Source organism: Gymnoscopelus microlampas, assembly GCF_963454915.1.
Source record: "Gymnoscopelus microlampas genome assembly, chromosome: 12".
NCBI lineage: Eukaryota > Metazoa > Chordata > Actinopteri > Myctophiformes > Myctophidae > Gymnoscopelus > Gymnoscopelus microlampas.
The window spans coordinates 1,797,423-1,809,608 of record NC_139949.1 but is presented as its reverse complement, the minus strand read 5'-3'; the positions used below and the strand labels follow the sequence as shown (position 1 = coordinate 1,809,608).

At 42.5% G+C, this 12,186-nt stretch overlaps 1 protein-coding gene across 1 annotated transcript in view; it reads right to left on the bottom strand.

The window, feature by feature from the left end:
- Positions 1-11,186: 11,186 nt before the first annotated feature.
- The window catches only part of LOC311057676 (uncharacterized protein), a 2,939-nt gene continuing 1,939 nt past the window's right edge, over positions 11,187-12,186 (bottom strand). The window contains exon 2 of the mRNA XM_084074699.1: positions 11,187-11,622. Coding sequence (XP_083930825.1) covers positions 11,297-11,622 — 326 coding nt within the window. The 3' untranslated portion in view covers positions 11,187-11,296. The remainder of the gene's footprint in view (positions 11,623-12,186) is intronic.

Sequence of the window (12,186 nt, the reverse complement as noted above, 5' to 3'; positions counted from 1 at the left end):
TACTGTACAAAGCTTATCTATATCCCAACAATACAATCAGAGAGCCGTGCGCCTTTGGAACCTCAACCACTAAGGAACAACTCACGGCCAAAGCACTGCTCCATTTCCCTCCCAACTTGCTACAAAAATCACTCATGCAAAAGTATATAAGTAATTCTACTTAATTTACAACCTTCACATGTGCCTCATTTTAAAATAATCATAAAGTGTCATAAAGTGTCTGCTCCAAATTTACTTCCGGTGGTCAATCTCACCTGCCAATCACTTCTCGCGCAAGCGCTGACTCATTGTGACATCACACCATGAAGGGCTCTGACATCACGTGGCATACGTGTCAGATGAAAGTATATAAGCCGGCTTCTAAGCTAAGTCCAGCACTCTTGACAGACCTCTGCATATAGTCTATAAGCAGCTCTCAAAAAAATGAGTACTCCAGAAAAGCTACCAAAGCTAAACCCCGGTGAAGGAGAAATAATTCGTAACAACTTGGTACTTCTAAATTATCAGTGCAAGTTCATGGAAAGCCGGAAGGAATTGCAGGAGCAGGCCTTCAAGACATCGACTCAAGTCCTTCTTTATATACAAAAACTGGAGCAGGAAAAAAGAAAAATGAACCAAAGAATTACAAAACTCGATTGGGATGCGAAATGGAAAGCTAATAATGCTGTTGCTGGGGACAGTCAACATCTGCTGGCCAGACAGGAGGAGCAGACGGAGGAGGAGACAGTGTTCCTGGGGAGAAGATGGAACAGTCAACATCTGGTGGGAAGACAGGAGGAGCAGACAGAGGAGGAGACAGTTTTTTTGATGAGATCGGTGATGAAGAATTAATTAACTGTGCTGCTTTTACTGAAGAAAACAAGGATCAGTCAAGATCTGAGTTGGATGAGGTGCAGACGGGGGAGACAAACATAAGACAAGCTAAATCAACAGCACAAGACCAACAAAAAACAAGTTCTCCAAAAAAACTCAAGCTGAACTCTCCCGCTACAAAAAAGAAAAGAGCAACAAAGCGTGGGACTGGGATGATGACTTGAATGATGCAGATTTATGCAGGCTGCATATTCTGCTTAAAGAAGAAACAAACAAAAAGCGACAGAGATATATGCCATATATGGGCATAAAAGGACACATACAAACAGATACATAGATCCCCATATATGGGCATGAAAGGGAAACAGACAGACAGATCCAGAGATCTCCATAATAAAGTCAAAACGGGTCCAATGACAACAGGTATAATGGGGTTTGCATTAAAGGAGAAATCCGGTCATTTTAAGTGTTATGTTTGATGTGTGTCAAATCACTTACCAACGTATAAATGAAAATCGCGTTACTCCACAGAGCCCCCTATCAACCCCCACCGTTGGCATTATAGGAGGATATAGGATAGCCCAAATTCGCCTATTTTAACCAATGCAAAGTCTGTTTTTTTGCTTCTAGTACTCATTGTTGAGTCCCATGATAATGTAACAGGCGCTAAAACTCCCGACAAGCTAACGGCTAATAACAGAACGAGCTAATGCTGGTTGCTGGTTTCTCTCCCGACCTGGCAACCTGGGGCTGCCATGCAGAGAGATAAGCAGCCCCAGCGTTAGCTCGTTTGTTATTAGCCGTTAGCTTGTCGGGAGTTTTAGCGCCTGTTACATTATCATGGGACTCAACAATGAGTACTAGAAGCAAAAAAACAGACTTTGCATTGGTTAAAATAGGCGAATTTGGGCTATCCTATATCCTCCTATAATGCCAACGGTGGGGGTTGATAGGGGGCTCTGTGGAGTAACGCGATTTTCATTTATACGTTGGTAAGTGATTTGACACACATCAAACATAACACTTAACTCATTGGCTGCCAGCTTTTTGAATTTTTACCTTCAGCTGGCTGCCAGACTTTTTCAATGAGAAAAAAAAAGCACTTAGGAGCCGAGATACATAATTTTTAAGTTTTCAGTTATAAGGAAGTGTCTGGGAGCAAAACTCTTCGGAAAATCATATCTCCTTGGTCTTTGGGTTTTTTTGAAAAATTAAAAAAAAAAAAAAAAAAAAAAAAAAAAAACTTTTATTTTGAAAAAATTTTTTTTTTGAAAGAACGCAGATCTGCGTCAATGGCAGCCAACGGGCTTTTGCGCAAATGAACGCAGATCTGCGTCAATGGCAGCCAATGTGTTAAAATGACCGGATTTCTCCTTTAAAGGGGGAACCGGCACTGTGTCTGCAACACAGTCGAAGGCACAGACAGATACAGAGATCTCCATTATGGGCATAAAGGGACACAGACAACCAGATACAGAGATCTCCATATATGGGCATAAAACTATGACAGGGGATCAGATGGGACAGTCAACATCTGCTGGCCAGACAGGAGGAGCAGACGGAGGAGGAGACAGTGTTCCTGATGTCCCTGACGTTGTTATTTTTGCACCAGGAGACCAGACACAACCTCGAGACATTGTTCTGTACAGAACTCCAGCTGATGCACCTAATCACAGACAAACTACACATATCAATTCACTCCACCCTATGTATGACCCAGCTGCCTATCCCTTGATCTTGCCATATGGAGATGCTGGCTTCAGCATCGACAATCCCATCCTCAAGGTTAATGCAAATTCAGCCAGAGGCAAAGTCACTCTTCAGGAGTTCTTCAGATTCCATCTACAACAAAGAACTAATTCTTTCAACACCCTTCTGAAGTCAGGGAGACTTACTCAAGAATACTTCTGTGATCAATACTCCAAAATTGAAAGTTGCCGGATGAAATTCTACAGGAGTAGGGAACAACAAGACAAGTACAGGGCCCACCAGTATTCAGGTCTGGATGATGCCCTAACTGCACAGCAAGCACAGCCAGGACAGACTGAGGCCACCAATCCTGGTGGTCAACAGATAATTCTTCCAGGCTCACACACTGGTAGCCCCAGATACCAATTCAAGCGCTTTCAAGATGCCCTTGCCATAGCAGCCAGATATAGAAGGTTTGACCTCTTCATTACCATGACGTCAAACGCAAGGAGTGAAGGTGTACTGAGTAACATCTTTCCAGGACAGCAGCCCACTGACAGACCAGACATTGTTAACAAAGTTTTCAAAAGGAGTTTGGATGAGCTCCTCCACGACACAAAGCTCGGCGTCTTTGGGAAGATGAAGGCTAGAATACACACTATTGAAGGACAGATGAGAGGACTGAAACATGCCCACATACTGCTACTCCTACATGAGATTTTGACTGTCGATGACATTGATCAAATAATTAGAGCAGACATACCTGACAAACAAAAGGAGCCAGAGCTGTATGAGCTGGTGTGTCGATTCATGCTACATGGACCCTGTGGCCCGGCCTACCCTAACAGCCCCTGCATGGTCAATGGTATCTGTAGTAAGAAATTCCCTAAAAACTTCTGTGCCAACACACGACTGCCTCATGATGGTCATGGCTACCCAGAGTACAGACGGCCCATTGTCGGTCACACCCATAAGAAGAATGACTTTCTGTTTGACAGCAGGTGGGTCGTTCCTTACAACGCTTGGGTCCTACTTAAATATAAATGCCACATCAATGTTGAATTTGTTGGCTCCTTCCGTACCATCAAGTACCTGTACAAATACGTCCATAAAGGAGTTGATGTTGGCACTCTCGATATTGAAGACAGGGATGAGATCTCCAGATTCATCAATGCCAGTGTTATGTTGAATCCCTGATCATAACCTCAAATTGAAAGTAGGCGCACCAGTCAAGCTGCTTAGAAACCTGCAATCAGGTCCTGACCGCACTCTCAAGAATGGCACCAGAATGGTGGTAATGCAAATGATGAACAGAGTCATTGAGTGTGAGATTGCAGTAGGCACAAACAGGGGTGAAACAATCTTCCTACCAAGAATACCTCACTATGACAGAGGTGAGCTTCCCTTCACCTTCATTAGACGACAGTTCCCTATCCGCTTAGCATTCTCTGTTACAATCAATAAGGGTCAGGGCCAAGAGAATGAACGAGTTGGCATCTACTTGCCTAAACCTGTGTTCGCTCATGGCCAACTCTACACAGCCTTCTCTAGAGGAAAGAGAGCCAGCGCTGTAAACGTTTTCATTGTGGATAATGACAAGGGCATTACTGACAACATTGTTTATAGCGAACTCCTTTAGGATAATGGGCATAAATGGACACAGACAGACACAGAGATCTCCATATACGGGCATAAAAGGGACACACCCAGACACATACAGAGATGTCCATATATCACAGACACAGATAGCTCCATATATGGGCATAAATGCACACACAGATGGGCATAAATGGACACAGGCAAACAGATGGCCAAAACGGGTCCTATGACAACAGGTATAATGGGGTTTGATTTAAAGGGTGGAGCATTCATTCCCTATTTACATCGTTCCTGTGTAGGCCGGTCCCCGACTAGACCCTCGGCAACCCGAAGGGCTAGACGCTCGGCCGCCCGAAGGGCGGCCGAGCTTCTAGTATATACAATTTGAATCCTGCGCCATGTCGGTTGTCTGTAACGTTGTATGTAGCCAGTGTGACGTCATATGACATCACGGTCGTGACATCACGATGAGACACGCCAGTGTGACGTAATCTCACGACAGCATGACATCACATCCTCAACACAACCCACGCCGACGACCCTTTACACAAATAAACTGCTAACTTCATCTCCTGCGATTTCAACTATCTTTTCACATTGTACACCACTGCACACTCCCCACAGGTCTGCCATACCAGGTCTGAGTAATCACAAAGTGGGTTTTGGTCATTGGAGAGGTGATGCACGTCACCTCTTTCTGAAGTGGGTACTTTCAAAGCCTGCCGTGGATTTAGGAGAGCACAAAACTCTCTCTCACACTGTGAGGTGCCTGTAAGGTGGCACTGCAAAGTGAACGACGCGTCACGCTAGACGTTCGGGCCGCATAGCGGCCCGAACTTCTAGTTTAGTACAACTACCTACTGTATAGAGCCTATATACAACAAGCATACAAATATAATAATAATAATGGCTTATGAGCCTCTAAATACAGAGATATTGATTATTCTGCCTGTGAACTGAAGATGTTCACCGGAAACACTCAGCAGAATGTGATAATAATGAATGAGGAACTGACTTCAACCAAAAACTCAGTTTCTTCACTCAACCTCTGCCTGGTTTCCAGTCAGCCTCACTGACACACGCGGATAGAGAGACCGCTCAACGAGACATTGACAGAGACAGACAGAGGAACAGTTCAGAGAGACAGATCAGAGACAGACAGACAGACAGACGCCTAAATAGATAAGGTTCAGATCAGAATGTCTGGGATCAAAGGGATTCAACTGGTTTTGATTCTGCTGCTTGGAGTCGACAACTCTCTACTGCACGGAGTCACCCTGTACAAGAGATCTGGAGACACTGTCAGGCTGCCATCTAACGTGTTACCTGGATATCCTGGTTGTGGGTCAACTACGTGGCTTTATGCCGGAAAAAATAGCACAGCTGTTGCTGTGGCTGAGCATGGTAAGATTAAAAGTGATCTAACCCCATCTAAAGCAAGCAGAATGAGTTTGGAGTCTAACTGCTCTCTGACTGTTAAAGATGTCACAGCTGAAGATGTTGGTATGTATACCTGTCAACAATGGACGAATGGAAAAGAAACTGGAGACGATAAAGAGATTCATCTGTTTGTACTGGACATCACCAGAGGCGAGACTGGACAGACACTGACATGTTCTCTGTTTGGTATCGACATGGACTGTGAGCGTCACACTCTGAGCTGGATGAATAAGGACGGTACCCTGATAACAGACTCTCAGAGCCGTGGATGTTCTATCACTCTGACCAGCAACCAACACGACCTGACCAACAAGTTCACATGTCAGGTGGCTTCGGATGGAGACGTGAAGATAAACATCGACTTCCCAGGAGAAGTGAAGACAACGACACAAGTGACCGAGCCTCCACCTGATGCTACGACCGAGCCTCCTCCTAACGTTACGACCGCCTCCTCCTCCTCCTCCTCCTCCTCCTCCTCCTCCTCCTCCCTCCAGACAGCCTGCTCTGATCATCTCTACATGGTAGTGACGGTGGTTCGAGTGGTAGGGACGGGGGCCATCTTCTTCATGCTTCTCTCTGTGATTCTCATCAGCAGACGAACCGCCACCGAGACCCCTTAACCATCCATCCCAACGCTGTGATAGACCACTGAAGCAGCGGATCCCAGCCTGTTTTCCCTCGACACCAGCCTTTTTCAACCTGTTTATCCCTCGACACCAGCGGTTCTCAACCTTTTATCCCCTTTACACCAGCTGTCCTCAACCTGTTTCCCGTCACACCAGAAGTTTTCAACCTGTTTTCCCTCTACACCGGATGTTTTCAACCTGTTTTCCCTCAACTCCAGCAGTTCCCATCATTTTTTCCCTCTACACCAGCAGTTCCCACCATTTATTCCCTCTACACCAGCCGTTTTCAACCCGTTTTCCCTCTACACCAGCAGTTCCTAGCCTGTTTCCCCTCTACACCAGAAGTTTTCAACCTGTTTCCCCTCTACACCAGAAGTTTTCAACCTGTTTTCCCTCTACACCAGCCATTTTCAACCTGTTTTCCCTCTACACCAGCTGTCCTCGACCATTATTTTGTCCCCCCCCCCCCCCCCCCCCCTTTTTTTTTAACGATCCATTGTGTTCCGGATAGCTTGTAGATCGGTTATCTTTGGCAAGTGACACCCTCATGGGAAGGAGCATTAAAGGAGTAGTTCACTCAAAAAAGTACTTATTTTCTATCAGTTACACACCCTATGAAGCCTTGCATTCATGGAGTTTTTTTTTTGTTTTCGTCAAATTCCTAAGACAATAATTTGATGATCGTCGGACAGTGGTGGAAAAAGTACTCAAATCTTTTACTTAAGTAAAAGTATCAATACTGCTATATAGAAATACTTTGTTGTTACAAGTAAAAGTCCAGAATTCAAAATGTAGTTGAGTAAAAGCACAAAAGTATTGTTATCAAAATGGACTTCAAGTAACAAAAGTAAAAGTACTTATGCAGAATGTCCCATTTCAAGTTTTCAAATGTATAAACATCTACAAGCTCACAATGCGTCGTGACGCATTGTGAGCTTGTAGATCTGCTATTTTCAAATGGCAGAAATGTACAGTATATGTGGCTGAAGTGCACGTGATTAATGTATGTTTTGTAATAATCATCAAAATCTACAAAGTAACAAGTAAGTATAAATGTAGTGGTGTAAAAGTACAATATTTGGATCCGAGATGTAGTGGAGTAGAAGTAAAAGTATTGGAATTTGAAAATACTGAAATACAAATACCTCAAAATTGTACTTAAGTACAGTACTACTACAGTAGTAGTTCTACTAAATGTACTAGTTACAGTACTTTCCACCACTGCCGGCGGAGTCCTTGTTTGACAGCTGAGTTTGACAGCTGAGTGTACAAATGGAACCAAATGGACCCGTAATGGATTTGGTTCCATTTGTAGGCTACACTCTCAGAGTTACACACCCGTAGGGGGGCATTTGGAAGCCCATGAGGGTCCCTGGACCCCAACTTTAGACCCACTGGTGTAGCAGAGTGTTTCCAGTGAGCCAACATGCACAATATCAGCACCCTGACTCTGTTTGACCAGAATGGAACAGAGCCTTCATTAGTATCATTGGTAACACCTGTGAATGTCTTCATAATATGGCTGCTGTGAATAGAGCCTATACTTGATGTAGTGCTGTCCCATGCCATGCTATTGTTTGTTCTGTTGATATCATGTGTACGCTATGTTCAGTAAAACCTTCATTAGGCTTGCTGGTGCAAGTAGTTTTGAAGGTACATTGATGGTTAAGATTGTTACCAGTTTGGATTCTTCCTTTGTTGGTTAAGTGTTGAAAATCACGTCATAAAATAATTCATTCATTGTCAAATCATGCAATTCTAACAAGAAAGGAAAATAAATGGTCAATAAAAACAGACTTCACTTTCCAACCTGTATGTGACAATCCTTCATTTCCACTAGACCAAATTGTAACAACAGCACTATCATTGTGGGGGGTGATCCTTCCATTCCGACATCTCGCCACTCCGACTAGTGCCTTCCGCATGTGGTTAGGGTTAGGTATAGGGTTTGTTAACGTCGGAAAGGCGACATGTCGGAAAGGCGAAATGCACCCGTATTCATGTTTATGTGCATGTGTACTTAAATCCTCTACACCAAACCTCTTTACCGAAAATAGCAGATCTACAAGCTCACAGCGCCTCGCAGTGTGAGGCGCTGTGAGCTTGCTTGTGAGCCTGCTTGTAGATCTGCTATTTTCGGTTCCCCTCAGAGTAGGGATGCTAGGGTTCAAGTGGTTAATGTAAAAAAAGAAAGGAAAAAGGTTCCTATCACACAAATATTTGGCGGCCCCCCTGTAGAAACTCTGAGGACCCCCTAGGGGTCCCGGACCCCTTCTTGAACACTATTTTAAGCTCTACTGCGTATTATTCATGTAAACAAACATATTTTGATTTTTACTGCGTATTATTCATGTAAACAAACATATTTACATTTTTACTGCTTATTATTCATGTAAACAAACATTTTAATTTTTACTGTGTATTATTCATGTAATCAAACATATTTTTATATCTACTAGATATTGTATTCTTTGCTAACATGATGTCTTGATGAGTCTTTATGATTTATTATGATGGATTAGTACGTATATTTTAATTAATCATACAATTTGTTATCTTGCTATTTCATGTAAAGTACTTTGTCAAAAAAAAATATATTTTTATTATTGTTATTATGTAATAATAATACTAATAATAACAATATGCATTCAAAATAACATATTTTTTTATATCAATTTTCAGTAAAGTTGTAGAAAATGCTGACTTTTCAATTAATTGGAATAAAAAAAATATCATCTAGTTGTCATATAGTCTATTTCTAGATATTTAATTGTCTTGGGTGGGTGGTCCTGTATTTAAATGTAGAGTGTTGATTATATTGTTCAAATAATATTGTAAATGACCACATACCTGTTGAGGGACAAAAAATATGAATATTAGTGTTGACTGGTATGCAATACTAGAGCACATGAAGCGAAAAGTGAAAACACATACAGGAAAAACTATATACAATTTAAATTGTCTTTTCACGTTATTGTATTGCTTTATTTACAGAGAATAGTGTGTGTGTGTGTGTGTGTGTGTGTGTGTGTGTGTGTGTGTGTGTGTGTGTGTGTGTGTGTGTGTGTGTGTGTGTGTGTGTGTGTGTGTGTGTGTGTGTGTGTGTGTGTGTGAGTGGGTGTGGGTGTGGACACAGTGTTTGTAGGTCATGGTTAACACCTCTGTCTACGTCTCTCACATCAACACATCAACATTTTAGTTCCTGTTCTGGTTCATTATAGCTGGAAACAGTAACAATGTTCAATTCATCTATCAAAAATAATGGGTGGGAAGGGGAGAGTGATAAACAGCAGATCTACAAGCTCACAACATGTTGCATCGCAATGCATTATGATCTTGTAAATCTGCTATTTTTAAAAAAATGGCCTAAATCAGTAAATAATTTGGCCTAAGTCACACTAGGGAGTTAGGTCATTATACTAAAAGGGGAGTGAACAGCATGATCCTTTTCAATTAGGAGATGGGCCATTTTACCAGAGGTACAGTAGCCAGTGTCATGAGGAGCTGACTTAGGCAACAATATCATTTTCCTCAAAAAATGACATAGGCCATTAGTTTAGCAAGGTGACGAAATATGAAAAACACATATATATACTTACATATACAATGTGAAATAGATTATAGACTCTAGGGTACATCATGTTATTAACACTAGTTTACCAAATGTAATATAAGAGACATAATACAAATATTCATAATAATGACAACATCCAAAACTAGTGGATGCAATAACAGATCAAATATCACATCCTCCATTCTGTATAATACAAACATATAGGTATATACACATACTATATACGTTATAAGGCAGGGGTCTTCAATGTTTTTCAGGCCAGGGACCCACTTAGCTGACAGATAGATGAAGCAGGGACCCCCTTAGCCGACAGATAGATGAAGCAGAGACCCCCTTAGCCGAGAGATAGATGAAGCAGGGACCCCCTTAGCTGACAGATAGATGAAGCAGGGACCCCCTTAGCTGACAGATAGATGAAGCAGGGGCCCCACTACATATTGTATAAAATATGTATTTTCACACATTTAACCACATTAATCTTGACTTTCGGCCCTGTACTTGGTTTGCTCTTTCCCCCTCTCTACAGCAAACTTCTTTGCCGAAAATAGATCTACGAGCTCACAACGTGTCGTAGTGTGACTTGTTGTGAGCTTGTAGATCTGCTGTTTTTGGCAAAAATCCCCACCAGAATAGGGATGCTAGCTAGGTTCAAGTGGTTAATGTAAAAAAAAAGTTCCTATCACACAAAGATTTGGTGGCCCCCCTCTAACTCTGAGGACCCCCTAGGGGTCCCGGACCCCCTGTTGAAGACCCCTGGTATAGACAGTTGATCTATAAACAGACAATAATAGAAGCGTTTTGCAAGGATTTCCTAAAGGAGATTAAAGGAGCACTTCACCCATTTTCAACCTTATCATATTGGTCCTCACTAAGGCTCACTATAAGATGACATCATATATGTCTGCTCACTCTGTGTCTCAGAGGTGGACTGTGGAAAGTTCAGAAACCTGCCTACCAGTGACATCATCAATGGGGAATCCAAGCTAATAGAAACTACAGCCTTTATCTTCCTGTAAGGTTATCATGCTAGAAGCCACTGTTCTCACATTAATACAACATTATAATACAAATGTAACAACTGTCCACAGCCCATGAGACACAGAGTGAGCAGACAGAAATGGAGTCATCTTATAATGAGCATTAGTGAGGACCAATTATATGAACATATGGTTGAAAATGGCTGAAGTGTTCCTTTAAAGGAGATCTATTTTTTTGTACAACCTTCGGTGGTTTTGTTGACCTTGGCATTGAGGTCGTTTTAAGCAGTAGTTCTCAAACCTTTTCATGTCTAAGACCCCCAGATAAATATATATTTGGCCGTGGACCCCTATTTAAAAATACATACTTTTTGGAAAATAGCAAATCTACAAGCTCACAACGCATCACATCGTGGCGCGTTGTGAGCTTGTAGATCTGCTATTTTCAAATAGCCAATAGGGTTTAAAGTGGTTAAACTGATTTTGATGCTATATTAACACACTTTGCTGGGGACCCTCTGGAACCCCCCTCAAGGACCCCTGGGGGTCCTCGGACCCCACTTTGAGGACCACTGGTTTTAAGAACGAGGTTTGACGGTAGCGTAGGTCACCTCAGCTTCATCATCTTCATCAGCATGTGTCTTGGCTCCTCCCCCCACCGCAGCCCTCGTCTGATTGGTGTGGACGACAGACGCATAGGTCAGGCCGTCATCGGGGTCGTTGTGATTGGCCGATGGACTGGGTTGGCTCGCTGCTGTTGCTGTTGTGCTGTGATTGGTTGAGGTCAGGGGAACGACGTCCTGGGGGGGCGTGTTCTTCTTCTTTACCAAGAAGTAGATGACCAGCGCTGTTGCCATGACGACTAGGATCACACCCACCACAACGATCACCACGGTGACTGTTGCTGTGGAGAGGAGGGTCATTTGTTACACTTTGACACTAGACTTCATTAAATGAAGGACTTTTCTTTGTAGAAACAACTTTGTGTTCGCAGGCGTGTTGTGAGCTTGTAGATCGGCTGCACAGCTAAGTACAAATCAGGCATTATGACATCATCAAGGCCCGCCAAAATAACATTTTAGTCGACTAAATCAACTGTAGATTTAGTCGACTAAAATCGTATGATATTTAGTCCCCTAAAACTAGACATAAAGTAAAACATTTCAGATGACTAAAATATTACTAAAACTTGTATTTTTATTCAGAAGAATATGATTAAAATTAAAGAAAAAATTGCTGTAAAATTAATACTGGTGTGAAGTTGTTACCGATTATACTAATGAAGGCTCTGTTCCATTCTGGTCAAACAGAGTCAGGGTGCTGACATTGCTTAATGTTGGCTCACTGGAAACACTCTGCTACACCAGTGGGTCTCAAAGTGTGGTCCAGGGACCCTCATGGTTCCTAAGGGGATTCCTAATGGCTCTCTTACGGGTATGTAACTCTGAGAGAGTACAAATGGAACCAA